Raw genomic sequence first — 26,863 nt, 5'->3', positions numbered from 1 at the left:
CTGTTGTCCATTAATTAGTTTGATGGCATGACTACCACATTCTACATTCCAGAGCTGCCACGAGGTGTTTTAAAGCAACTGCCGTTCATTTGCTCACCTGCATTCTCAGCATTAAGCCTCACAACTGTCGAGGTAACACGAGACACCTTTACATTCTGCCTTGTTGAACTTAACGGGAACCGTGCCTTTTTCCCTAACTCCGGCAGACCAGGTACTTTTTTTTTCTTGTCGATCCCTAGATGGCTTTGGCTCTTCGCCCTTTGATCCTCCTTTGCGGAATCAGTGGACTGCTGACCGGAGCTGTAAGTCAGTCTCTTTTGCTGGATGAAATAAGCACATATTTTCCTGCAGTCGGATTTTAAGAATATGCTTTTCTTCTTCACAGTGGTCTAAGCCTTCCATTGCAAAGAAAGGTCGGAAATTGTTTCTCGAAACTTAAAAGCAAAATTTATTTTTGTCACCGTTTAATATCAGATTTGAGCCACATGTTTCTAATTTTCTTCCTAAAAACAATTGTGTTTGCAGACAATTGCTGTCCTAAAGGCTGGACTCAGTTGGATTGTCGCTGTTTCATCTATCAAGATAGCCCAAGGCAGTTTGCAGATGCAGAGGTATGGAAAACAGACTGGTGTCACAAAGCAATGTTCCATCTGTTTCTCGGATTATTGACTAAATATCATGGGTTCATCTAAATGAAGTATTCACATTCCGGACTAAGTTGTTGTTTCTTCTTGTAGAGCATCTGCAACATTCTTGGTGGGAATCTGGCCTCTGTCCACAGTGCTCTGTAATATTCTGTAGTTCTTGAAATCATTCGGGCAGCCTCTGACTCGACCGTCGATGTTTGGCTTGGACTCCACGAGGCAGTAGAGGTGAAACACATCCTAATTCTTGAAACAACTGTCAACAATGATTTTAAGATAAATCACCGCCCAATAATCATCAACTAGAGATTGACATTTGGGGGGTGGGGGGGGGGGGGTCCCATGAGATTCCCACGGGATGGGACTCAACATGATGTTTCATCACGGAATTGGGAAGGTACAGGAAAAAAAAGCTCACGGGATCAGGACGATCCAACAGAGGGAAAAAAAAGCACCGGATCGATGCGCAGCCATGTCCACTGAAAGTGTCACAACATCGGGACTTGCTATCTCAATCTTAAACCATACCTGTCAACTTGTACGTTTTCCCCGTATTTTATACGTTTTTTTTTATCATTTCAAATCATACGGGGAAAAAAAACACAATTTTAAAAAAAAACAATTGTGAACCGATCTCACAAAGACCATTTTGGCTGAAATCCAGATCGTCTCACCTGCCGGTGGACAACGACAATGCCGTCGTCAATCGCTACTATTGTCACGGCAAACCAGCAAAAGTAATCCTCAATGGTTTCTATTTTTTTTCATCGCTGCGTACGGTAGGATTGATAAAGCATGATGTGCGCATGCGCGGTAAGCCATCTGCATTTCCGCTTGTGTTGCGCAGTGCATGTTTTACAGATTTTTGTTGCTTTGTAAGGGGAATCGTAATCATTTATAAGGGCAGCTATTAGCTGAGTTTGACAGGTACAGTATGTCTTAAACAGAGTCAAGACAATCTTTTTCGGGCAGCATCAATTGTGCACCGCCCTTAGTGCCTTGTGTAATAAGAAAAATATTGATAATAAGTCATTCGGGCTGGGCGCTAAATAGATGACATTATGAATCGCGATAGACACGTGATCAATATCAACAGAAAAAATGTTCAACGACATGTTCTAGACAGGAAAAAAAAACCACGAAGAAAACACCAAGCCCGGACTGTTGCGCGTTCTGCGTGTTGTCGGTAGACACTACAGATTGGGATTAGATTTCTGCCACAATTACAAGTTCATACGAGGACATTTTGAGCACAAAAGTGTGTTTTCAGCACACGTCTGCCGATGCGAAGAAACAGCCGCTGAACCAATGACCAAGTGCACGCATGCAGGCAGTTTGTGCATGTGGAGTTCGTACGCTGTACAAAAAGTACGGCTTGTTTCAATAAATAACCTCAATGCAATTTTTGCCATCAGATTCTGTTGTGAAAGCCAGCACAATTAAACACCATCAGCAACAGACTGCTAAGTTTAAAGTAGACCCATGACAGTTGGTCAACAGTGATGCTTATATGCTGAAGTCAGATCTCGGACCAGCTGAGTTTTTCCTAATTTTTCCCCCAATTTCTACTCGTTGCAGTCAGTTACGGTTCGGTGCCGGGCAGTGCAGATGGACCCGGAATGGTACCGTTCGTTTCTGCTTTGCTTGTGCTGTAAAAATAATTTGTGCTGCTCCGGTTTCGCAGATATCGCGGTGATGACGCTCACACTCTGAGTGCCCCCCCCCCAAAAAAATCCTCAAATCAGTTTTGAAGGGTGCGGGGGGTTATAAACATGTTTCTCGACTACCTTGCCTCAAACTATTCGCAAATCTTTTAAGGAATTGTTTTTGGCTTTTTGTAAAATCTCTCTCTCTTTTTATCTATCTATCTATCTATCTATCTCTCTCTCTCTCTATCTCTCTGTCTCTCTATATATATATATCCATCCATCCATTTTCCGAACCGCCTGATCCTCACTAGGGTCGCGGGGGGTGCTGGAGCCTATCCCAGCCGTCTTCGGGCAGTAGGCGGGGGACACCCTGAATCAGTTGCCAGCCAATCGCAGGGCACACAGAGACGAACAACCACCCACGCCCACACTCACACCTAGGGACAATTTAGAGCGTCCAATCAGCCTGCCATGCATGTTTTTGGAATGCGGGAGGAAACCGGAGCACCCGGAGAAAACCCACGCAGGCCCCGGGGAGAACATGCAAACTCCACACAGGGAGGCCGGAGCTGGAATCGAACCCGGTACCTCTGCACTGTGAAGCCGACGTGCTAAAGTTATAGCTAAAGTAAAGCGATAGATAGATATAGATATCCATATATATGTATATATGTATGTATACATATACATACAGTACATCATATATATCGATATATATATATGTAATGTGTGTGTTTATACAGTATATATATAAAAAACCTCGATGCAATATATATATATTTACCGGTAGAGAGAGAGAGAGAGAGAGAGAGAGAGAGAGATCTATATATAGATAGATAGTTATTTATTTTTTTATTTGCACAATTTCTCCAAAGCATTTCAATGGTCACCAAATACACACAGATTTTTGCTATTCGCAGCCCGGCACTTGTTTTGTCTGTATTTAAAATGGCATCATTGTCATAGATCTAGTTCATAAGCATGTGGTCCTCCGTGGCTCCCCAATCATGCTGATGAAAAATTGTGGCCCCCCTCCATCATTTCAGTCACCCATCCCTGTATTATATTGTGACAAGCATGTGTTTCCCTTCCGTCATGCGTTCCTTCGACTTACAGGATGACAGCTTCATGTGGACTGATGGCTCAGAGGTTGATTTCACTGCCTTCAACAATGACATCGATCCTGGAGATTGCATTGAGGTTGAATTCGATGGTAATTATGGAATAAAAATGTCGACTTCCAAATTTGATCAGACTGGGCTCCTGCTAAAGAATGAGGGAAATGACAAATGATACTCCGAGGATTTTCATTGTCTTTGCACTGTTTTGTTTCCTTCTAGATGGTCTCTGGGACAATGACAGCTGCACTGACATGAACAGATTTGTTTGTGCCAGAGAGGCTGACCAATGCAAGCACTGAACTCCCCTCCAACTCTTATAGAAACTCCAAGCATACAATACCTTCGCTAGTACTGGGATTACTCTTCTCACAACAAAGTTCATTGGTGTCTGTAATCTTTGGTTTATTGCAATTCATTACAACAGATTAGTATATTCAGCTTTATTCATTCAGTCAAAGAAGTTTGACAAAAAAATATTCAGCTTTATTGATTCAGTCAAAGAAGTTTGACAAAAAAGTAAAACAAATTGATCATGCAATAAAACATTCTGGTATTCCATTCATTCACCTTTTTTTTAAATCTACACTGGTGCCTTGAGATTCAAGAATAATTTATTCCTCGACCACATGCGTAACTCAAAAAATTTGAATCTCAAATCATCTTTGCTCGCCGAAATGAACTGGAAGGCCATTAATCTGTTTCAGCCCCCCGCCCCAAAAAAACCCCCCACAAATGTGTTAATAAATAAATAAAGCATTTCTCAATTTAGGGCGACCCGCTGGTCCAGTGGTTAGCGCGTCACCTCACAGTGCAGAGGTCATGGGTTTGATCCCGGCTCCGGCCTTCCTGTGTGGAATTTGCATATTCTCCCCGGGCCTACATGGGTTTTCTCCGGGTACTCCAGTTTTCTCCCACATTCCAAAAACATGCATGGCAGGCTGATTGTACCTTCTAAATTGTCCCTTGGTGTGAGTGTGAGCACAGATGGTTGTTCGTCTCTGTGTACCCTGCGATTAGCTGGCAGCCGGTTCAGCGTGTACCCCGCCTACTGCTCAAAGACAGCTGGGATAGGCTCCAGAACCCCCCGTGGCCCTTGTGAGGATAAAGCGTGTGCCCTTGGTCATCCTCGGGGCTTTCCTCCAGTGGTATGTGCCAGAACACCTCACTGGGGAGAGGTAAAGGTGAACCTCACTGGGGAGAGGTAAAGGTGACATCCTAACAAGATGCCCGGGCCACCTTATGTGGCTCCTTTAAATGCCAAGGATAAGCAGCTAGATTTTGATGAGCTTCTCACCTCATTTCTAAGAAAGGGCCCAGACACGCTGCGCAGGAAACTCATTTTGGCTGCTTGTACACAGCTTATAATAATAGGTGAGTGTAGGAACTTAGATTGACCAGTAAGCGAGAGTTTTGCCTTTCGTCTGAACTCCTTCCTAGCCACAACATTCCGATACAGGGTTCGGATCACCATAGATGCTGCGTCATTCTGCATATCGATCTCCCGCTCAATCCTCCCTTCATTCATGATCAAGACCCAAGATAGTTGAGCTATCTTGGGGTCTTGAGTTGGGGATGAGATCCTGCCTCAAGACCCCGAGATAGTTGAGCTATCTCCAAGATAGTTGAGCTATCTTGGGGTCTTGAGGCAGGATCTCATCCCCAACTCGGAGAGAGCTTTCCACCCTTTCCCGACTGAGTGCCATGGTCTCGGATTTGGAAGTGCTGATTCTCATCCCAACCACTTCACACTCGGCTGCAAACCGCTCTAATGAGAGTTGAATATTGCCACTTGTTGAGGCCAAAAGAACCACATCATCTGAAAAAAGCAGAGATGTAATACAACGATCACCGAACCAGACCTCCACATTGCCTTGGCTGCACCTAGAAAATATGTCCATAAGTTATGAACAGAATCAATGACAAAGGGCAACCCTGGTGGGGTCCAACTCTCAGCGGAGACGACTCTGAATTCCTGCTGGCAGCAACCTGGACTTAGGCGCCCGGTACTCAATACCACATCCCTCTCAAGATCTCATGGTGTACATAGTCAAACGCCTTCTCCAAGTCCGCCTCACAGACGCCAGACTCTGCTTCCTCATGGGAAGACATGTCGGTAGAATCGAAGAGGTCTTCCAAGTATTCTCCCTGCCGATTCACCACGTCCCAAGTTGAGGACAGCAGCACCCAAATCTCACAATTCACAGTGTTGACGGTGCACTGTTCCCTCTTCCTGAGACACTGGGTGACGGACAATTATGCCTCTAAAGCCATCAAGAGGTTATTCTCCATGGCTTCGCCAAACTCCCACACCCGAGTTTCGACCTGCACGTCGCTGATGACACCTCGAGAAAAGACTGCAAAGAATTTTCCAGTGCACATGTTAAACTAAGGTTTGTCCTGTAATTAGCATAACTATTGTTTTATAACCCGTAATGACTGAAATTCTAAAGATAATCACACCAGTTCTGTTACATCTTTGGAAAACAAGAAAAAAATATAAACAAACAAGAAGAGTCCAGTTGCCTTAATGCAAACTTTGCAGATTTTCATGACCTGAATGTGAGAATCGACACAGACATAAAGAAAAAAATTACTTTTAATCAAGCACATTGGTCTTATTTAATGGATATGATGACAGTAATTTGTCCATGACTAAGGCAATTATGCTACTAAATAAAGCATACAGTACAAAGAAAAGCTCTATCTTCTGTGCCATGTACGGACCGACCACCATAAGGCCAGAGCTCGGTTAATGTTGTATATGTTAGTTGTTCCATGTACAGCACTTTGTAAGCAGTGATGGCTGTCTGAATGTGCTCTATAAATACAGTTGAGTTGAGTTGGTTTGGGTCTGCTCGGACCGGCAATTGCTTCCCCCATTGGAGCCAACACTCCACCAGGTCAAGTCAAGTCAAGTCAACTGTATTTATCAAGCACTTTCAAACAGCCATCGCTGCATACAAAGTGCTGTACATGGAGCAATTTAACATGCACAATAAACAGTCAGACAAATCGGTAATAAAGGCGGTAGAAAGCACCAAACAGTAAAACCAAGAACAAATCTAAGTCATGCTGAGTCAAATGCCAAAGAATACAAGTGAGTTTTGAGGAGGGTTTTGAAGATGGGTCTTGCCGAATGTTCAGTGGGAGGTCATTCCAGAGAGAGGGACCAGCAACAGAAAAGGCTCGATCCCCTCTGAGCCTCAGAACCAATCAGATGGTGATTGGTTGACAGCTCCGCCTGATCAGAACACTGTTCGGGTTCTGATCAGGCGCGCCATTCCTCCCAACCACACCCATGTCCCTAGAACCAGTTTGTGTAACTAGGGATCGGTCCGCCAAGTTCCCCCGCCTCCAGCCGCCACCCAGCTCTGTAATTATTTGGGGGAAAAAAAAGAAGCTGTGGCACTGACGTGACAAAGAGCATAAGTGCTTCAGTGATTTACACTAATGGAAGAATGGTATTCTACAAGTCCAGTTCTTACTTTGTAGCTTTGTGATTATTAGTGTCAACATATCATCGCTTTAAAAGTCTGAGATTAGGTGCTATCAATGCAAACTTTGAAACGACCGTATTTTCCACACCATAAGGCGCATCTCAAAGCATTTAATTTTCTCTAAAGCCACTTTGTGTAACTGGGGATTGGACCGCCAAGTTCCCCGCCTTCAGCCGCCACCACATTCTCTAATTATTTGGTAAACAAAAAAAAAAGAATATGTTTTACAATTTACATTCTTCAATGTAGGCACCTTTTGACACGATAAGAACTTTGCAAATCTGCTCATTTCTCAGTCAGCTTTGTGATGTGGATGATGCCTCATGACCGGGAATGACTTTGAGTTCATAACTGTGCATTATCAAGAGTTCGTAGCTCTTGAACCTCTTGACATCTTAATGTGTTTGAGACTGTTTGAGTTTAAAGGTGTATCCAAAATTTTGACCGGCAATCTAAATTAATTTCTGGAACATTCATTCCTCAGTGAACTGGAGTCTATCCCAGTTCACTTTGACGACGGACCATCCTGGACTGCTCGCCAGTCAATTGCCGTTGTTAAGGTCCATCTTTTCTTTCTTTCTTTCTTTCCTCTTTTTTCATTAGTTTATCATTTTGGGAAAAGGAGTAGTTTCAAAGTTTGCATTGATAGCACCTGTCTCAGACTTTTCTGCGACTCACCCTGCAGTACCATCGTGTTTTCAAGCGACGACACATTGACACTAAGAATCAGAAATCTCCAAAGTTGGAGCAGTTTTGTGTTGTGTAATGCAATGCGGCAATACCACCACTAGGGCAATTAATGACACAATCAGTAGGTGCGACCATATCACCAATGAATCCTCCACAGGTGTGTAGGAAGGCAGGTCGGACACCGTTTTCAATCGCAAACACAGAAGGATAGACAGGAGATAAAAGCACTGAATCCCTCAGATGCGTTTTTTTTTTTTTTTACTCGACCTTGCGGCATGACATTTGCACTGAAATGACTACGATGATAAATAACCTTTGACAATTAGACGCCACAAACAAAATCTCGCCATCAGCATCGAATCCTGTTAAAACAACAATTTCAACCCACGTTGAGTGCACGTTGACAATTTGCTTCACCGGCATATTGTTGTAACAACTGAACTTGTAGCATACCATTCTTACATTAGCGTTGTCACTGAAGCACTTGTGCGCTTTGTCCCGTCAGTGCCACAGCTTTTGTAATGTTGTGAGCTGACAAACAAAGACTCATTGGCTACTAATAACTGGGGGGAACACTATTTCGTGAAATGTGTTTTTTTCTCAAATTAGACATAGCATTTTTGAACGACAGAAGCTCCGTGGATCATAGTAGCCGACAACATGAAAAAAAAATTCAGATCTTGCTTATGCAAATTTATTGTGTCATTGTCATTGAATGCACCATGGTTCACACTCCTCCATGTCTCGATAAGATAAGATAAGATATCTTTTATTTGTCCCACACTGGGGAAATTTACAGTCTACAGCAGCAAGATTGTGGGTCGAAAGAAGAAAGAAGAAAAACAAATGCTGCAACGATGTTTTTTCTCCTCACCTTTTTTCATCTCCAATATCTCATTCAATCAAGCTGCTCAGATCTCAACTGTTGATGATTTACTTCTCTATTTTTACATGTTTGTTTGTTCTTTTTTACTTTGTTTGTTTTTTAAGTTGCGTTGTCATCCATGCTGGTTGAAAAAAGTAACAAGCTAAAAATTTAAACCAAATAAAGTCCAATATGTGTTTTCGAACGAAGACAGTAAAAGGGAAACGGTGAAACAAGAAGTTCCCTGTAATTGGGGCATCCTTTTGAAGAAAGAGAAAAAAATAACATGGAATTCACACGTCATTAAAAAAAAAAAGTCAGAAAATGATGTCACTCACCTTGCATGTCACTGATGATACCTCAAGAAAAGACTGAGAAAAATGTTCCATGGCAAGTGTTAAACTAAGGCGTAGTCTGTGATTAGCATGACTATTGTCTTACTGTAATGACTGGAGCGTTTCGGAGAATCACACCAGCACTATGATTATGAGTCATTAACGAACAGCATAATTTTACTTTCACATCTTATGCTATTTCATATTTTTAGAAAATAAACAAAAAAAAAACCCTGCAACAAATTCAACAAACAAGAGGAGTTCACTTGCCTTGATAGTCTACACAGGCACAAAAAAAATCTCACTCACACACACGCACACAAACGCACGCGCACACACACACACACACACACACAAACACACACACACACACACACACACACACACACACACACACACACACACACACACACACACACACACACACACATTAGCTGTCCATCATGTCTGATGATGACACTTGCTCCAAGGGAGGGGATGATGGGTAGGGTGGGGGATGGGGTGGGGGGTTCAGCGACTCTGTCGCTGGTGCCACTTCTCATGGGCATAGAGACCGGTCCTTGAGCCGCAGACTCGACCACAGATGGAGCAAGGGAAACCGGATACCAGGGGGGTACCAGCTGCCCGCTGGTGTCGTTGAATGTGTCTCTCGGTTCGTCTGGCTTGGTTAATTTGGTGTATTTGAGAAATTGCAGTGGCACAAGTGATCTGCCAGGTTGGTCTGTTGAGTGCAAGTGTTTCAAGCTGCGTGGGGTTGATGTTGGCTCGCTTTAGGAGGTCCCTGCTGTAGTCCTTGACGCGCCGCTTTTGCCCCCCAGCAGAACGCTTTGCACCTCTCAGTTGGCCATAGAGGACCTGGCGGGGCAGGCGGGTGTCGGGCATGCGAATGGTGTGTCCGATTCACCGAAGATGTTTCTTCGCCACGGCCGCTTCCATGCAGATGGAATTGGTGCTTTTAAGGATGTCTGTATGGGGAACTCGATCTTCCCAGGACAGGCCAAGGATCTTTTGCAGGTAGCGGATGTGGAAGGCTTCCAAGGTAGTAATGTGCCGGCGGTATGGAGTCCATGACTCTGACCCGTAGAGCAGAGTGGAGAGACATACTGCATTGAACACGGCAATCTTGGTACAGGTCTTCAGGTTTCGGTTTTCGAAGACCCTGCTGCGTAGGCGACCAAAGGATGATGATGCTTTATTGATACGGGTGTGGACTTCAGTGTCAAGGGAGCAGTTTGAGGATAAAGTGGAGCCAAGGTAGGTGAAATGGTCCACTACGTTTAGTGGAGTGCCATTAATGTGAAAGCTGGGGGATGTGGAAGTTGGGGTAGCGAGTTGGAACATGACCTCAGTTTTTTTAATGTTGATCTGAAGACAGATTTGGTCCAGATTGGAAATGATGTCCAGGGCGTGCTGCATAGAGTTTGAACTGTGTATAGTGCAGTCATCAGCATACTGAAGCTCACAGATCTGACAGATTTTTGTCTTTGTGTGAGCCTGGAGCCGTCTGATGTTGAAGAGGCTTCTGTCTGGGCGGTACTCCATATGTCTTCATGTCCCATGCCACGGTGGAAGAAGCACGTGGTGGCAGAGAGGAGGATATTAAAAAGCACTGGAGCCAAGACACAGCCCTGCTTCACCCCAACTTTCACCTTGAAGAGCTCTGACTGGAGTCCTCCGATGAGCACTCTGGCTTGCATCCCATCATGCAGCTGCTGGAGGATGCAGAGAAACTTGGGCGGCACCCCAAATTTGGAGAGGTGCTTCCAGAGCAACTCACGGTTGATGGTGTCAAAGTCTTTGCTGAGATCGATGAAGGTTATGTACAGGTCCTTGTGATGTTCTCTGCTTTTCTCCATTCGCTATCTTAAAACAAAGATCATGTCAATGGTGGATCTAGTCTTCCGGTAGCCACACTGAGTTTCTGGAAGCACACCTTCTGAGATGTGCTTGACCAGCCTGCTGAGCATGATTTTGGCCAAGATCTTTCCTGCGGTGGAGAGGAGAGAGATTCCTCGGCTATTCCCACAGGCTGCTCTGTCCCCTTTCTGCTTATAAATAACAACGATGTTAGCATCCTTCCAATCCTGCGGGACGGTCCCATGTTCCCAGATGTTTTGAATCAGGAGGTGCAGTCGGCGCGTGAGGAGATAACCTTCGTGTTTGAAAACCTCGGCGGGGATGCCATCAGGTCCAACGCTTTTGTTATTATTTAGGCCCGCAATGGCTTGCTGGGTTTCAGAATAGGATGGTGGGGTGTCGAGGCTCATGATTGTTGGCAGGTCTGGAAGATTATCCAGAATGTGTGAGTTGACAGGGTTGGTGTGGTTCAGAAGATTTTCAAAGTGGTTTGCCCAACGGGCAAGGATCTCATGGTGGTCCTTGAGTAGTGCAGAGCCATCAGCTGATCGGACTGGAGCAATTGCCCGCTTCTTGGGACCATACAGTGCTTTGATGGCATTGTTGAAGCCCTGGGTGTTGTTACAGTCTGCCAGGTTTTGGATCTCATTTGCCTTCTGCACCCACCAGGTGTCCTCCATGATACGGACTGCTCGCTGGGTCACTGTTCTAACTGCAGAAAAGGTGGCTTTACGGGTGAGAGATGTAGGGCAGGACAGGAGAGCTTTATGGGCCTCATGCTTTGCTTTCAGAAGTGTATGTATCTCGGTTGAGTTGCAGTCAAACCAATCCTGGTGGCGTCTCCTTGACTGGCCAAGCACCTCCGAGGCTGTGCTCTGGATAGCCTGGTGCAGAGCTGGCCAGTCACCTGATTCCTCCAGGATCTTCTCAAGGTTTTCAGCAAGGAGTCGCCGGAGGTTGGCTTTGGTGGCGGGGTTGTTCAATGCTGCACAGTTGAGCCTTTTGTTGGGAGCTGTCCTTGGATGATGGGGTTGAATGCTCATGAGGAGTTTGGATCTGACCATGAGATGGTCAGTCCAACACTCAGCTCCGCGCATGACACGGGTGATGAGGACATCCCGTATGTCCTTTTGACGGACAATCACATAGTCCAGGAGATGCCAGTGTTTGGAGCGGGGGTGCTGCCAGGTGATTTTAAACCTGTTCTTCATTTCAAATGAATCTGCACTCTGCAACGTGCTAATGTGAGTGGGGCTAGTTATGTTTTATTTTTATTTTTTGAATGGAGGAGATTTGGGGGAGTCATTTTATAATTGTGTTTGGTATTTTATGATTTGTTTACAGCACTTTACTATAAATGTGGTTGCTGTCAAAGCACCAAATAAATAAAGTCGAGTTCAGCAAAGACTCAAGGCTGGTTGTCATCCTGTCCAAATCATGAATGTAGAAAAGTTCATTCAGATCTTTCCGTGATATTTCGAGAGTCAACAGATAACCAGTTGGATCACAACTTAAATCAGAAAACTGGTTTAAGTGCGAGAAATGGGCCAGTGACCGGTTTGATGGGGACGCCTGAGCGGAACACAATAGGAATGGCCGCATGCAGAATTGAGTAGGAGGTGAGCCTCTTTGAAGTTAATCGCCTCCCAAGTAACTTTTTTTTTGTCCTTCTCAGCAAGCAGTTGCGTTACGCATGCAGGAGGAGGAGCGAGGGAGCAAGACGAAAGAGACACTGCAAACACCGATGCCTTTTTTTTGTGTCTGTTAATATGCATTGTCCTAAAATATGACGCCAGCTGGTACTAGTTCGCCCCAAGGACAACATGAATAGTCCACGGGCCTCTTGTCAAAATAGCTCACCAGTGATGGGACACTATGAATTACTAAGAAGAATTAAAACAGAAGAAGAATGTTCACATTAATTCAATTAATGAAACTTAGCATTGCACATGTTTCCCAAATATTCTATATATTTTGCTTAGAAATAAAATATATTGTGTTCAATGGAGAGGGGGTGCTGTTTTTATTTCCCCAAAGGTCATTTTAGAGCTGTATTTTTGATACGGTGATCGTTTTGCTCACGGTTGTCATGCCGTCAGGATCTAAAATTGGCACATGCCTACTTATCGCAAAAGCACAACGACTGCGTGAACGTTGTCCATACGTACCTCTGCATCTGCAAACTCCATGTGGTGGTCTTGAAAGACGAAACAGCGACCGCCCAGCCGAGTCCAGCCTTTAGGACAAGAATTGTCTGCGACACAATTTATTGTTGAAAGAAGAAAACGAGATATATCGCTTAAATATGAGCTCAAATGCTGACGGAACAAATAATGTATTCATCTATTGATTTATTTTGGTAGCCTTGCAAAATGTCTTACGCCCTTTTTTCTCGTGATTGTTTCTCCTTGACCACTGTGAAGAACAAAAGCATGCGATTGACAACAAGTTCATTTCATTTCTTAGGATCTCCATTAGATTTGGCAGTCCATTTCCACTGTTATCTTTCCAGTGCAATACATTACTACTACTGCAAAAAAAAAAAAAAAAAAAAAACGACAACCACCATACAACAATCACAACACGTAAGTACAGTACGGGAGCGAGCTCTCATTCACTGCATTTCGCAAGTGGATTGACATCAGCAGAAAGCCGGGCTTGATCTAAAATATTCTTTCGGTAATGTCTTCAATCGATGTTCGTTGTCTTGTTTGATATGTGTCGGCAGTGCATTCCACGTTTTTTACTCTAAACGTGGTATTACTTTAAAGACGATTACTTTTTACCTTTCTGCTGTGACTCGTCCGCATGCCATTGGGCCTCTGATGTCAATCAATATGACATCACTTGATGTTCAAGATTGCCGTATTGATGTTCAAGTGGCATCAGAGGCCCACTGGGATGTACATTGATAACTTAGCTTTCTTTAGGATTAATGGTCATTCATTAGTTGACATTGATGAAAGCAAGTGACAAAAGAAGACAGCAATAAAACATACAAAACAGTAAAGATGCGTTTGAAACCGGCAGCGAGGATTTGACTTACGACTCCAGTCAACAGTCCACCTTTGCTGCAGGATGGTGTCCAGAGCTCTGTAGAAATCCTCCTTTATATTGTGCTCGGCATTCAGAGTTGGTGCGTAAGCACTGATGAGTGTGGCGAAGCGTCCCTTTGCCAGGGGAATGCGCCATCAGCCTTTCATTGATGCTGGTAGGGGATTCTGGGATGCGCTTCAGCAGTTGGGACTTCACAGCAAAGCCAACTCCATGGTTTCGACGAGTGCCTTCAGGGACCCCTGTGCGTGGACCTATGCAGCGCGCTTGTTGTTTTGTTTCTGGTTTATTTAGAGAGCAGCGTAACATCCGCTGTGACGTGTGCCGCGTTAATCTCGCGAGAAAAAATCTAATCCCGTTAAAATTCATTTAAATTAATGCCAATAAAAATGCGCTAAACTGACACATTTAAAAAAAATACACCATTTCCAGCAACTATCACTCCAGTGTTCTAATGGTACAATGTGTTTGCTCATTGGCTCAGAAGGCTAATTGATGATTAGAGAACCCTTGTGCAATCATGTTCACACATCTAAAAACAGTTTAGCTGGTTACAGAAGCTACAAAACTGACCTTCCTGTGAGCAGATTGAGTTTCTGGAGCATCACATTTGTGGGGTCAATTAAACGCTCAAAATGGCCAGAAAAAGAGAACTTTCATCTGAAACTCGACAGTCTATTCTTGTTCTTAGAAATGAAGGCTATTCCATGCGAGAAATTGCTAAGAAATTGAAGATTTCTGACAACGGTGTGTACTACTCCCTTCAGAGGACAGCACAAACAGGCTCTAACCAGAGTCAAAAAGAAGTGGGAGGCCGCGTTGCACAACTGAGCAAGAAGATAAGTACATTAGAGTCTCTAGTTTGAGAAACAGACGCCTCACAGGTCCCCAACTGGCATCTTCATTAAATAGTACCCGCAAAACACCAGTGTCAACATCTACAGTGAAGAGGCGGCTGCGGGATTCTGGGCTTCAGGGCAGAGTGGCAAAGAAAAAGCCATATCTGAGACTGGCCAATAAAAGAAAAAGATTAAGATGGGCAAAAGAACACAGACATTGGACAGAGGAAGGCTGGAAAAAAGTGTTGTGGATGGATGAATCCAATTTTGAGGTGTTTGGATCACAAAGAAGAACGTTTGTGAGATGCAGAACAAATAAAAAGATGCTGGAAGAATGCCTGACGCCATCTGTTAAGCATGGAGGAGGTAATGTGATGGTCTGGGGTTGCTTTGGTGCTGGTAAGGTGGGAGATTTGTACAGGGTAAAAGGGATTCTGAATAAGGAAGGCTATCACTCCATTTTGCAACGCCATGCCATACCCAGTGGACAGCGCTTGATTGGAGCCAATTTCATCCTACAACAGGACAATGACCCCAAACACACCTCCAAATTGTGCGAGAACTATTTAGAGCAGAAGCAGGCAGCTGGTATTCTATCGGTAATGGAGTGGCCAGCGCAGTCACCAGATCTGAACCCCATTGAGCTGTTGTGGGAGCAGCTTGACCGTATGATACGCAAGAAGTGCCCATCCAACCAATCCAATTTGTGGGAACTGCTTCTGGAAGCGTGGGGGTGCAATTTCTCCAGATTATCTCAACAAATTAACAGCGAGAATGCCAAAGGTCTGCAATGCCGTAATTGCTGCAAATGGAGGATTCTTTGACGAAAGCAAAGTTTGATGTAAAAAAAATCTTATTTCAAATACAAATCATTATTTCTAACCTTGTCAATGTCTTGACTCTATTTTCTATTCATTTCACAACGTTTGGTGGTGAATAAGTGTGACTTTTCATGGAAAACACAAAATTGTTTGGGTGACCCCAAACTTTTTAACGGTAGTAGTAGTAGTATATATATATATATACAGTAAATATTCTCTAGTACGGACTCGTGTTTGCGCTGTCCAATTTGTCCTGATAACAGAAATTCCTCATTTGGGAAATGAGCATGGTACATGTCCTTTATGAACCTGCAACTATGTTGACACAATGCACGTGTAACAACACAATCAATAAAATACAAAAATATATTGTCCAAAAACTGTTTATATAATAAAAACTGCAATACAGGTGTATCCAAAAACAAAATCACAACAGTGAAATACGTACAGTATTTTAATGTTTATTTTTTTTCTGTCTTGGGAAAAAAATGTGTATTTTGGATTGTTTTGTTGGATGCATTCTTTGGTTTATGACAATGTTTGCCTGCGTGTCATACAGTTTTCTTGCTAGTTGCAAGTAACTGTCCCGTTGATCACCGATGTCTGGTAATTCTTGTGCATACTGAAGGATTTTTGTTGCCATTTTCATTGCTTCCTTGCTGGATGGTGGTTTGTCATCAGGACTTGAATCGATGCCTTGTTTTTAAAGTTTCGTAGATTTGCGTCTTTCCGACTCCAAGTGTCTGCTGGATCTTTTTAACTTTGTGTCCAGCCTCGCTCAAACAGATGCATTTCACTCGCTCCGCTCCAGTCGTTACAGTTCTTCTACGTTTCGATGCGATTATCTACACGACGTAAGTGAATAAAGTTAAAATCTTTCGCAATTACAGTAAAACGCACGGCAATAAAAAGGCGCTTACACGTCTTCGTTTCGAATCTGATGAATGAAAACGGCGAAGCAAACACGTTTCTTCGGTCGTGTCGAGTGGGTGCTGCTTTTAAGCTAGTGCCGCATTCTACAGGACGTAAGTGATAAAAGTTAAAATCATTCACAATTACAGTAAAACGCACGGCAATAAAAACTCACTTGCACGTCGTCGTTTAGAATCTGATGATCGAAAAACGCGAAGTGAAAACTTGTTTCAGCATTGTCTTTTCCGTCGCATCGGGTGGGCGTTGCATGTATTTAAGCTCCCGCGGCATTACACCTCCATCTGGGTTACGGGTAGTGGAATTTCCGCTTACGCAACTTCCGGTAACATGTAATATCGTAGTCAAAATGTTAATGCATAGGTTTTTATTCCGGGTGAAGGATATTCCTTTCCATAGAATTCCCTATGGAAAGGTGCTCTGGTTCCCCAGCACCTCACGCAGACCTTGTTTGGCAAGGCGACATCTGAGCCGGCATCTTTCCTCAAGGAGGAAAGAGTCTCAGATATGAAGAACTGGACAGCACCAGGCCCGGACATGGTCCACACCTACTGGCTAAAGAAACTCACAGCACTCCATGAGCACCTAGCAGCACAAATGAACCAGCTGCTGAGGGATGGGACTCACCCAGGATAGCTAACCGAAGGGCGAACGATCCTGATCATGAAGGATCTCTCAAAGGGTGCAGTCCCATCCAACTATCGGCCAATAACCTGTCTCTCCACAACATGGAAGCTCATGTCAGGCATCATTGCGGCTAAGATAAGTGGACACATGGATCAATACATGAGCGAAGCACAGAAGGGCATTGGTAGAGATACCAGAGGAGCCAAACATCAGCTCCTGGTTGACAGAACAGTCGCACAAGACTGCAGGTCCCAACGTACCAACCTGTACACAGCTTGGATTGATTACAAGAAAGCCTATGACTCGATGCCACATACATGGATCACTGAATGCTTGGAGTTGTATAAGGTGAACAGGACCCTAAGAACCTTCGTTGTGAACTCAATGAGGATGTGGAAAACCACACTTGAAGCCAATCGCAAGCCACTTACCCAAGTATCCATCAAATGTGGCATATACCAAGGTGATGCACTCTCCCCACTGCTGTTCTGCATAGGACTGAACCCCCTAAGCCAAGTAATCACCAAAGCAGGCTATGGGTACCGCCTCAGAAATGGAGCTACAATCAGTCACCTCCTCTACATGGATGACATAAAGCTGTATGCTAAGAGCGAAAGGGACATAGACTCCCTGATCCACACAACCAGGATCTACAGCAGTGACATCGGGATATCATTCGGGCTTGAGAAATGTAGTCGGATGGTGACTAAGAGAGGAAAGGTAGTCCGCACTGAAGGGGTCTCACTCCCTGAAGGAACAATAGCAGACATTGAGGACAGCTACAAGTACCTCGGTATACCACAAGCCAATGGCAACCTCGAACTGGCAACAAGGAAAGCGGCTATGGCCAAATACCTCCAGCGAGTGAGGCAAGTCCTAAGAAGCCAGCTCAATGGCAAGAATAAGACCCGGGCAATAAACAGCTATGCCCTGCCAGTGATCAGATACCCTGCAGGAATAATAAGGTGGCCAAAGGAAGAGATTCAGACCACGGACGTTAAGACCCGAAAGCTCCTAACCATGCATGGAGGGTTCCATCCCAAATCCAGCACCCTGAGACTGTATGCAAGCCGAAAGGAAGGAGGCCGGGGATTAGTGAGTGTGAGAGCCACTGTCCAGGATGAAACATCCAAGCTCCATGAATACATCAAGGAGAAGGCTCCAACGGATGAAGTACTCAGAGAATGTCTCAGACAATGGGGAATAGAAGATGAGGCGCTGGAAGAGGGACCATCATGGAAGGACAAGCCCCTACACGGGATGTACCACCGGACCATAACTGAAGTGGCCGATCTCAAGAAGTCCTATCAGTGGCTAGAGAGGGCTGGCCTGAAGGACAGCGCAGAGGCACTCATCCTGGCTGCTCAGGAGCAGGCCCTGAGCACCAGAGCCATTGAGGCCCAGATGTACCACACCAGACAAGACCCAAGGTGTAGGTTGTGCAAAGAGGCACCTGAGACGATCCAACACATAACTGCAGGGTGTAAGATGCTGGCAGGGAAAGCCTACATGGAACGCCATAACCAGGTGGCTGGCATAGTCTACCGAAACATCTGTGCGGAGTATGGACTGGAAACCCCAAGGTCAAAATGGGAAACACCTCCGAAGGTGGTGGAGAATGACAGAGCGAAAATCCTGTGGGACTTCCAGATCCAGACTGACAAGATGGTAATGGCGAACCAACCAGATATCGTGATCATAGATAAAGGGCAGAGGAAAGCCGTTGTAGTGGATGTAGCGGTCCCAAGTGATGGAAACATCAGAAAGAAGGAACACGAGAAACTCGAGAAATACCAAGGGCTCAGAGAGGAGCTGGAGAGAGCCTGGACGGTAAAGGTGACAGTCGTGCCTGTGGTGGTCGGAGCACTCGGGGCAGTGACCCCCAAACTAGATGAGTGGTTGCAACAGATCCCGGGAACAACATCGGACATCTCAGTCCAGAAATGTGCAGTGCTGGGAACAGCAAGGATACTGCGCAGAACCCTCAAGCTTCCTGGCCTCTGGTAGAGGACCCGAGCTGAATGAGGGACGGACACCACCCGAGGGGGGGTGAGACGAGGAATTTTATATATATATATATATATATATATATATATATATATATATATATATATATATATTATATTAAATATGGATCTCGCTGTCTCTCTCTCTCTCGTCTCATGACACCCGCCCAACAGATGGGTTAACCAATCTCACCTCAACACATTTTAAATTCCGTTTTTTTCCCTTTATTTCTTCCAATATAATTATTTCAAACGATATTATTATTTCAAACAATATGTGAAATTGCAAACTACTACTGCAAAAGTCCAACTGGCTGGGGAAAAAAGTTGTGCAAATCTAACAATTATTAAAATTGAAAAAAAAGAACAAATCCAAAGTTCACACAATTTATGGATTTGAAATACTGTAAAATAAATCCAATTCAAGTGTAAAAGGCCTCTCCAAGTAAAAAAGAATACAAATCCAACAACTACGTAAAACAACGTGCTACAGATAAATTAAATACAATTTTCTGCTCGACAGTTTAAAATGTCTCTGTCCCAACATAGCAATTCAATAGTTGTTGTCATCAAGACGGCTCTATAGAAAGCTGTATTGTATTCCTTTTCGCGTAGCTGCATCGAGTGGATGCATAATTCAACCGCAGCCACGATTGTAGCTTCTTTCCTTGTAATGCAGTGCGCCCTATAGATGAAAACACTTTTCAAATAGGCCTTATACTCCGAAGCGCCTTATATTGCAGAAAATACGGTATTATTTTTTGCTATCCCACTCTGTCAAATTTGACTGACAGCAATTAATCAATGAGAATAAACTAATCTGGGTTGAAGAGGTAAAGACAAGTGTAATAAACCTCAAAATACACACACAAATTTTACTTGAACTTTAATCTTAGCCAAGTCATCATGATACTGAGGAAGGCATTATTATAGTTCAGATTCGATTAGATTCGAATAGATTAGAGATAAGACTTGTAGGGAGGATCACGTTGGTCAGCTTCTCTGGCACAAACAAACTTGTTCTCCACACTGCAAGGGTCTTTGTCCCAGAGAACATCTAGAAAGAAACACAAAATTATAGTGTGACGACAGTGAAAATCATCTTCTCGTCAATTTCCTCCCTATTTAATGCCCCAGCCATAAAACATCAGAAATGCAAGTTGGAATAAATTGTAAGTAAAATGCAATCCACCATCATTTTCAATCGCAAGGCAGTCTCCAGAATCGTCGTCAGAGTTGAAGTTAGTGAAATCAACTGCTGAGCCATCAGTCCAGAAGAAGGTGCCTTCCTGGAAGGCAAAAGAACACATTTCAGTGAGTCACGCCAAAATTGAAATGCACGCGTGTATGTTTGTCACAATATAACAGGCCGTGCTGAGCATGTGGCATGATTGTCAAAGTTTGACATCTTGATTAGGAGCATATTCCAAATCTCCTGACACCAGCTGAGGCTGAAGAACAACGAGCTCCTGTGGCATCTCGACAGGATTGTTGTCGCTATCGACTGCCAGGCTGCTGCAACAAGTCTCCAAAGGCACGAGGACATGTCCACAGTGAAGCTGCTCGAGTACTGACAGATGCTGTAACAGCCCTCTGGATAGCTGGTTTCCATGACAAAGTCCACTCAATGTCAGCTCAGGACTTTTGGGTGCCATAAAACTTGTGCTTTTCCCCTTTAAACCCCAAACACAGAGGCTCTCCCAATCAGCTGCGATCAACCGGGTTGGTATCTTAACCTGAGGCAGCCGGAGACCTCTTGATGAAACTTTTTATTAAACAGGTTTTGTATTCTTTGCAAATCTGTGGGTATTATATTTTGTCTCCTTTTAGCTGCTAACCCCCCCCCCCCCACCCCAAAAAAAAAATATCTCAGAAACCTTTTGCAGAACATGTGAGATGTTACATTTCATGAAAGCTATTGTGAAGGCCACCAGAAAACCATAAGGTCAAATTACTAAAATATGCACCAATCTTCTAAACACTTGCAGATTTGCAATCTTTTTTGATAATAATAATAATAATAATACATTTTATTTATAAGCGCCTTTCAAGACACCCAAGGACACTTTCCAATAACAAAAAACACAAAACAAAGAAAAACAATCAGAATAAATAACAAATAACTAAAATAATAAAACAAATAATCACAATATGTGTGCGTGTATAAGATGACTGACATGAGCGTGACTGGATCACTGGATGGACCACTGCTTTGAAAAGACCAGCACCCAAACAACTGTGCCATTAATAACCGTCAGTCACGCAGAGTGGTGCCCTGTATTGTCACTCAATTAGCTTTTATTCAAACTTCGCAAGCGTTCGACTCCGCACATGCATTTTTACCTAAAATAACGAGTGACTTATGCCGCACTATAAGGGGCCCCCTGAAAGAGCTTTTCTTGGCTCCGTTCAAATTTTAGATGGCAGCATGACATCATTTGGGACTGAAGCGATTTTACAATTGTTGTGAACTTATTTATTCAATTTTATTTGTTAATATTTTTATTTTCAGAATTGAAAAGGGTTTCACCTCTATTGCCTCATGGAGTCCAATCCAAATGTCTGAACTGGAATCAGAAGTGCCTGCCGCATTCAACTGGACAATAATGGCATTTTCCAGAGCACTGTGGACCGAGGCCAGATTCCCACCAAGAATGTTGCAGACGCTCTACAAAGTAGAAACAAAAATCCACAGTTCGCTGCTTTTAGAGAGTAGCTCACAGGTTTAGCGCCACCGTGAAATTTCTGTGTGAAAGTCTTTCATGCCTCCGCATCTGCAAATTCCCTTTCCTCATCTTGGAAGAGGAAACAGCGACAGTCTACCTGAGTCCAACCTTGAGGACAGCCTGCAACACAAAAGGGGTTGGGATGAGAAAACGGGATCTGTTGATTCAATCTGGATTAAATGACAAAAAAAAGAAAAAAGTGAGAAATTGTTTTATTGACCTCTGTCTTGGCTGATAGGTTTAGACCACTGTGAAAAAGAGAATATTGTTCAAATCAAATTGCAGAAAATGAGCACAAATGAAGACGGCATTACAAAAAAAAAAAAAAAACATTTAAAATTGAGCACAATAGAAAAGGTGTGTTTGAGTTTGCAGCTGAGGTTGACTAACAGCTCCGATCATGAGTCCACCGATCCCACACAGGAAGAACGATGAGCAAATTGTCAGTACCATCTGGGCAATGACAGAAAATGGATTTCAATATCAGAGTTAAACATATGTTCAACCAAAAAAAAAAAAACTTGCAAAAGCTACGCGTGGAGTTGATTTGGAGAAGCAAGATGTCAAAGTGCGCAGTGTTACCTCTGCAGTGGAAACACTTGATCCTGAGAATCAAAGAAGCGTTCCTTTTCGATCAGCTTGCGAGGAGTCAAATGTGGTATCCACGTAGAGGAGTGCAAGTAATTTGACAACTAGGCAGGTGAGGCGAAACATGTTGTCAAATGTGCCAACAGTTTTGACTTCAGGGGATCTTTTTGCTGCCAAGTGTCAGCACACAGCCAAGAATACCATAAAGTCCAATTAGAGGACAAAAGCAAGTCATTTTTCAGCATTGACAGCTGTGAACTACTGAATGATTACTTCCAAAATCAATTCTTGAGACTTTAAAATGATTGAATTATCAATTTTGAATAAATGCTTCATGAAAACAAAGATTTACCCAAGAAGTTCACAGGCACACGAACACAGACCCAACAACGGCAGGCATCGTCTGACTCAATTAAATTAATTCAACATTCAATGACTTGTTAATTGAATCTTGGCATTCTACCTTAGGTAGCAAGTCGACAGTATTTTCAATCCAACTCTGTGGTTAGATTGCTGCAGAATCGGCACCTTCTCACAAAGACTCGGCAGATTAATACAGACATAAATCTGAAATTTACAGTACATCACCGAAATATTGAACGTGGTATAAGGCACTTAGGTGACAGTCTGAGTCAAGTGCATTTTAGTTTGACGAAACAAACAGCATTGGCGTTAAATAAAGTGCAGTCATTGAATGATTTAAACTTTTTTTTTTGCGCATAGACAACAACAACAACAAAAAACCCCAACAACAATATAAAAACCAAAAACCCAATTTATTTTCAGAAATTGTGAATGGTGAGAAGAGAAAACTCATACAGGGCTCGAAGAAAAGATCACACCTCATGATACAGCGTCATTTTCAGTGTACATATTTATATTCAGTATGAATCAAAGTTATAAAATATAGCATAGATAGAGAGAGAGAGGACACACAGTCGAGTCATTCCAGGCATACGGTTATGACACACCGAGGAAGTCAGTTTGTGAGTTTCGAGATAAGATCCTCCGTATTTCACCGAATATACTTTTGTGACATTTTTTGCTTTGGGGTCTGCCGTGAGAATTTTTCAATGTCACATGAATAAAACTGCGGGTTGGGAAACGGCATTCTTTCAGTTTTTGAACTGCAATGAATTGAAGGCGACACCCCCCCCCCCCCAAAAAAAAAGAAAAGAAAACGCTTTATTGTGTGACAGACATGTTTATCCTGCTTTGTCAAACTTATTTGACTGACAGCAAATAAAAAAATAAGTAAGTCGGTGGTTTGAAAAAGTACAGAACGCCTAGCAAATCAAAGAATACGACGAGAGCACAGATATTAAAGAACACAGACACGATCGATTTTATGACTTTTGGCGGACTCATCAGTGGCTGCATTGGTCAGCGCGTCTAGCACAAACAAATGTGTTCCTGTCGCCGCAGTTGTCGTTGTCCCAGAGATCGTCTAGAATAAAACCCAAGACAGGAATATTACTTTCGATCAAACATGCAAGGAGCCATGATCCCTCTTAAAGTAACGGTACAGGATATTTACCGCTGCGTTCAATCTCAAAGCAATCTCCAGCGCTGTTGTTGTTGTTAAAGGCGGTGAAATTGAATTCTGAGCCATCGGTCCAGAAGAAGGTATCCTGGAAGACAAAGGGTCAAATTTGCCACCACCCAAAGGAAATGTATGCTTGTCATAGCGTGAGACATGTTGATCACGGCAGCGCACGCATTTTTGGGGTCACAAAAACTCAACATCTTCTCTCAGTAGGTAATCAGAATCGGAATCAGAATCATCTTTATTGGCCATGTATGTAGAAAACACAAGGAATTTGTCTCTGGTAGTACACGCTGCACTCGTACCATCATAAACAAGGACATGACAAATAAGTATGGAAAGACGTTCCGCAACGTAAGGGTGCCGTTGTGCCGTGGTACCACCCAATGACAGCTGTGAGACAATTTGCAAAGTATCAAGCAGAGCTAAAGTGTGCTGAAAAATGCTGAAAAACTAGTAGCTCATACACTTGTGGCATCAAGAATCAAGATGCGTGAGACGGTCGCGCCGCAAGGAATTCCCACACCCCAATCCTTGGAATGTTTGTGGGTAAAGCTGCAATCAGACAGAGTTCCGATACACGAAACTTGTCTTTCATTGTTTAACACCACAGATAGGAAGTATAAAAACAATATATAGAACAAAAGCGCTGAGTCCTCGAAACAGTATTTAGTGCCACCATCACCTCAGCGATTCCCAGCCTCAACACCGATCAGTTCAAATATATGACATCAAGCCTTATTCTTATTCTTTTTTATATATTCTTCAACAGTATCATTGCAGAAAATGTTGCGTTATGCTTGTGGCGATAGTTAGTGTCACGTCATTCATCCTGGCTCTCATTTTTTTGTCAGTTGTTTGAAGAATTAGGACGTGTCGCACCTCGATTGTCTTGTGGAGTCCGAGCCAAACATCGACAGTTGGGTCCGAGGCCGCCCGAATCAACTCGAGAACTACGGCATATTCCGAAGCACTGTGGAAGGAGGCCAAATTCCCACCAAGAATGTTGCAGATGGTCTACATGAGGAAACATAAAACAAAAACGTTGAGAAAACATTCAATGAAGCTCACGGAAAGCTAAAGTTCAAGAGATCAACCGTTCTTTCTGTACTTGTTTCTCATCAACGGACAAACCTTCGGTTGTTAAAAAAAACAAACAATAAAAACGACCATTGCTTGGAGCAAACACGAGTCACGTCAACAAGTGGGAATGAATCTGCACTCTACAACGTGCTAATGTGAGTGGGTTTTATTTTTATTTTTTGAATGGAGAAGATTTGGGGGAGTCATTTTATAATTGTGTTTGTTATTTTATGATTTGTTTACAGCACTTTGCTATAAATGTATAAATAAAGTCGAGTTCAGCAAAGACTCAAGGCTGGTTGTCATCCTGTCCAAATCATGAATGTAGAAAAGTTCATTCAGATCTTTCCGTGATATTTCGAGAGTCAACAGACAACCAGTCGGATCACAACTTAAATCAGAAAACTGGTTTAAGTGCGAGAAATGGGCCAGTGACCGGTTTGATGGGGACGCCTGAGCGGGGCACAATAGGAATGGCTGCATGCAGAATTGAGGAGGAGGTGAGCCTCTTTGAAGTTAATCGCCTCCCAAGTAACTTTTTTTTTTTGTCCTTCTCAGCAAGCAGTTGCGTTACGCATGCAGGAGGAGGAGAGAGGGAGCAAGACGAAAGAGACACTGCAAACACCGATGCCTTTTTTTTTTTGTGTCTGTTAATATGCATTGTCATAAAGTATGACGCCAGCTGGGACTAGTTCGCCCCAAGGACAACATGAATAGTCCACGGGCCTCTTGTCAAAATAGCTCACCAGTGATGGGACACTATGACTTACTCAGAAGAATTAAAACAGAAGAAGAAGGTTCACATTAATTTAATTAATGAAACTTAGCATTGCACATGTTTCCCAAATAGTCTGTATATTTTGCTTAGAAATAAAATATATTGTGTTCAATGGAGAGGGGGGTGCTGTTTTTATTTCCCCAAAGGTCATTATAGAGCTGTACTTTTGATACGGTGATCGTTTTGCTCACGGTTGTCATGCCGTCAGGATCTAAAATTGGCACATGCCTACTTATCGCAAAAGCACAACGACTGCGTGAACGTTGTCCATACGTACCTCTGCATCTGCAAACTCCATGCGGTGGTCTTGAAAGACGAAACAGCGACCGCCCAGCCGAGTCCAGCCTTTAGGACAAGAATTGTCTGCGACACAATTTATTGTTGGAAGAAGAAAACGAGATATATCGCTTATATATGAGCTCAAATGCTGACGGAACAAATAATGTATTCATCTATTGATTTATTTTGGTAGCCTTTCAAAATGTCTTACGCCTTTTCTCGTGATTGTTTCTCCTTGACCACTGTGAAGAACAAAAGCATGTGATTGACACCAATTTCGTTTCATTTCTTAGCATCTCCGTTAGATTTGGCAGTCCACTTCCACTGCTATCTTTCCAGTGCAATACATTATTACTACAAAAAAAAAAAAAAAAACGACAACCACCATACAACAATCACAACACGTAAGTACAGTACGGGAGCGAGCTCTCATTCACTGAATTTCGCAAGTGTATTGACATCAGCAGAAAGCCAGGCTTGATATTAAATATTCTTTCGGTAATGTCTTCAATCGATGTTCGTTGTCTTGTTTGATATGTGTCGGCAGTGCATTCCACGTTTTTTACTCTAAACGTGGTATTACTTTAAAGACGATTACTTTTTACCTTTCTGCTGTGACTCGTCCGCATGCCATTGGGCCTCTGATGTCAATCAATATGACATCACTTGATGTTCAAGATTGCCGTATTGATGTTCAAGTGGCATCAGAGGCCCACTGGGATGTACATTGATAACTTAGCTTTCTTTAGGATTAATGGTCATTCATTAGTTGACATCGATGAAAGCAAGTGACAAAAGAAGACAGCAAGAAAACATACAAAACAGTCAAGATGCGTTTGAAACCGGCAGCGAGGATTTGACTTACGACTCCAGTCAACAGTCCACTGACTCCGCAAACGAGGAGCAACAAGCGAAGTGCGAAAGCCAT

The 26,863-nt window shown here is 43.3% G+C and overlaps 2 protein-coding genes and 1 pseudogene across 2 annotated transcripts; 1 reads left to right on the top strand and 2 right to left on the bottom strand.

Annotated features, from left to right (window-relative positions):
* The first annotated feature begins 239 nt into the window (after window positions 1-239).
* LOC147210823 (galactose-specific lectin nattectin-like) lies at window positions 240-3,713 on the top strand (annotated as a pseudogene).
* A 16,005-nt stretch (window positions 3,714-19,718) lies between these two features.
* On the bottom strand, window positions 19,719-22,308 carry LOC147210822 (struthiocalcin-2-like). The gene is made up of 7 exons (XM_086131171.1): window positions 22,244-22,308; window positions 22,052-22,114; window positions 21,882-21,909; window positions 21,702-21,781; window positions 21,466-21,603; window positions 20,128-20,224; window positions 19,719-19,992 (listed from the first exon to the last, which is right to left on the bottom strand). The coding sequence occupies exons 2-7, from the start codon at window positions 22,112-22,114 to the stop codon at window positions 19,895-19,897; spliced, it is 504 nt and encodes a 167-aa protein (XP_085987297.1). The 5' UTR covers window positions 22,244-22,308; the 3' UTR covers window positions 19,719-19,894.
* A 748-nt stretch (window positions 22,309-23,056) lies between these two features.
* LOC147210821 (galactose-specific lectin nattectin-like) lies at window positions 23,057-26,863 on the bottom strand. Its single transcript, XM_086119486.1, has 6 exons — window positions 26,801-26,863; window positions 26,147-26,177; window positions 25,934-26,019; window positions 24,678-24,812; window positions 23,787-23,880; window positions 23,057-23,696 (listed from the first exon to the last, which is right to left on the bottom strand). Exons 1-6 carry the CDS (start codon window positions 26,861-26,863, stop codon window positions 23,617-23,619), a joined length of 489 nt encoding a protein of 162 aa, XP_085975612.1. The 3' UTR covers window positions 23,057-23,616.

Source organism: Hippocampus guttulatus, chromosome 1 (assembly GCF_054856545.1).
Source record: "Hippocampus guttulatus isolate MCC_2025c chromosome 1, RoL_Hgut_1.0, whole genome shotgun sequence".
Classification (NCBI taxonomy): domain Eukaryota; kingdom Metazoa; phylum Chordata; class Actinopteri; order Syngnathiformes; family Syngnathidae; genus Hippocampus; species Hippocampus guttulatus.
The sequence above is the reverse complement of the archived record's forward strand: the minus strand, read 5'-3'. Positions and strand labels throughout refer to the sequence as shown.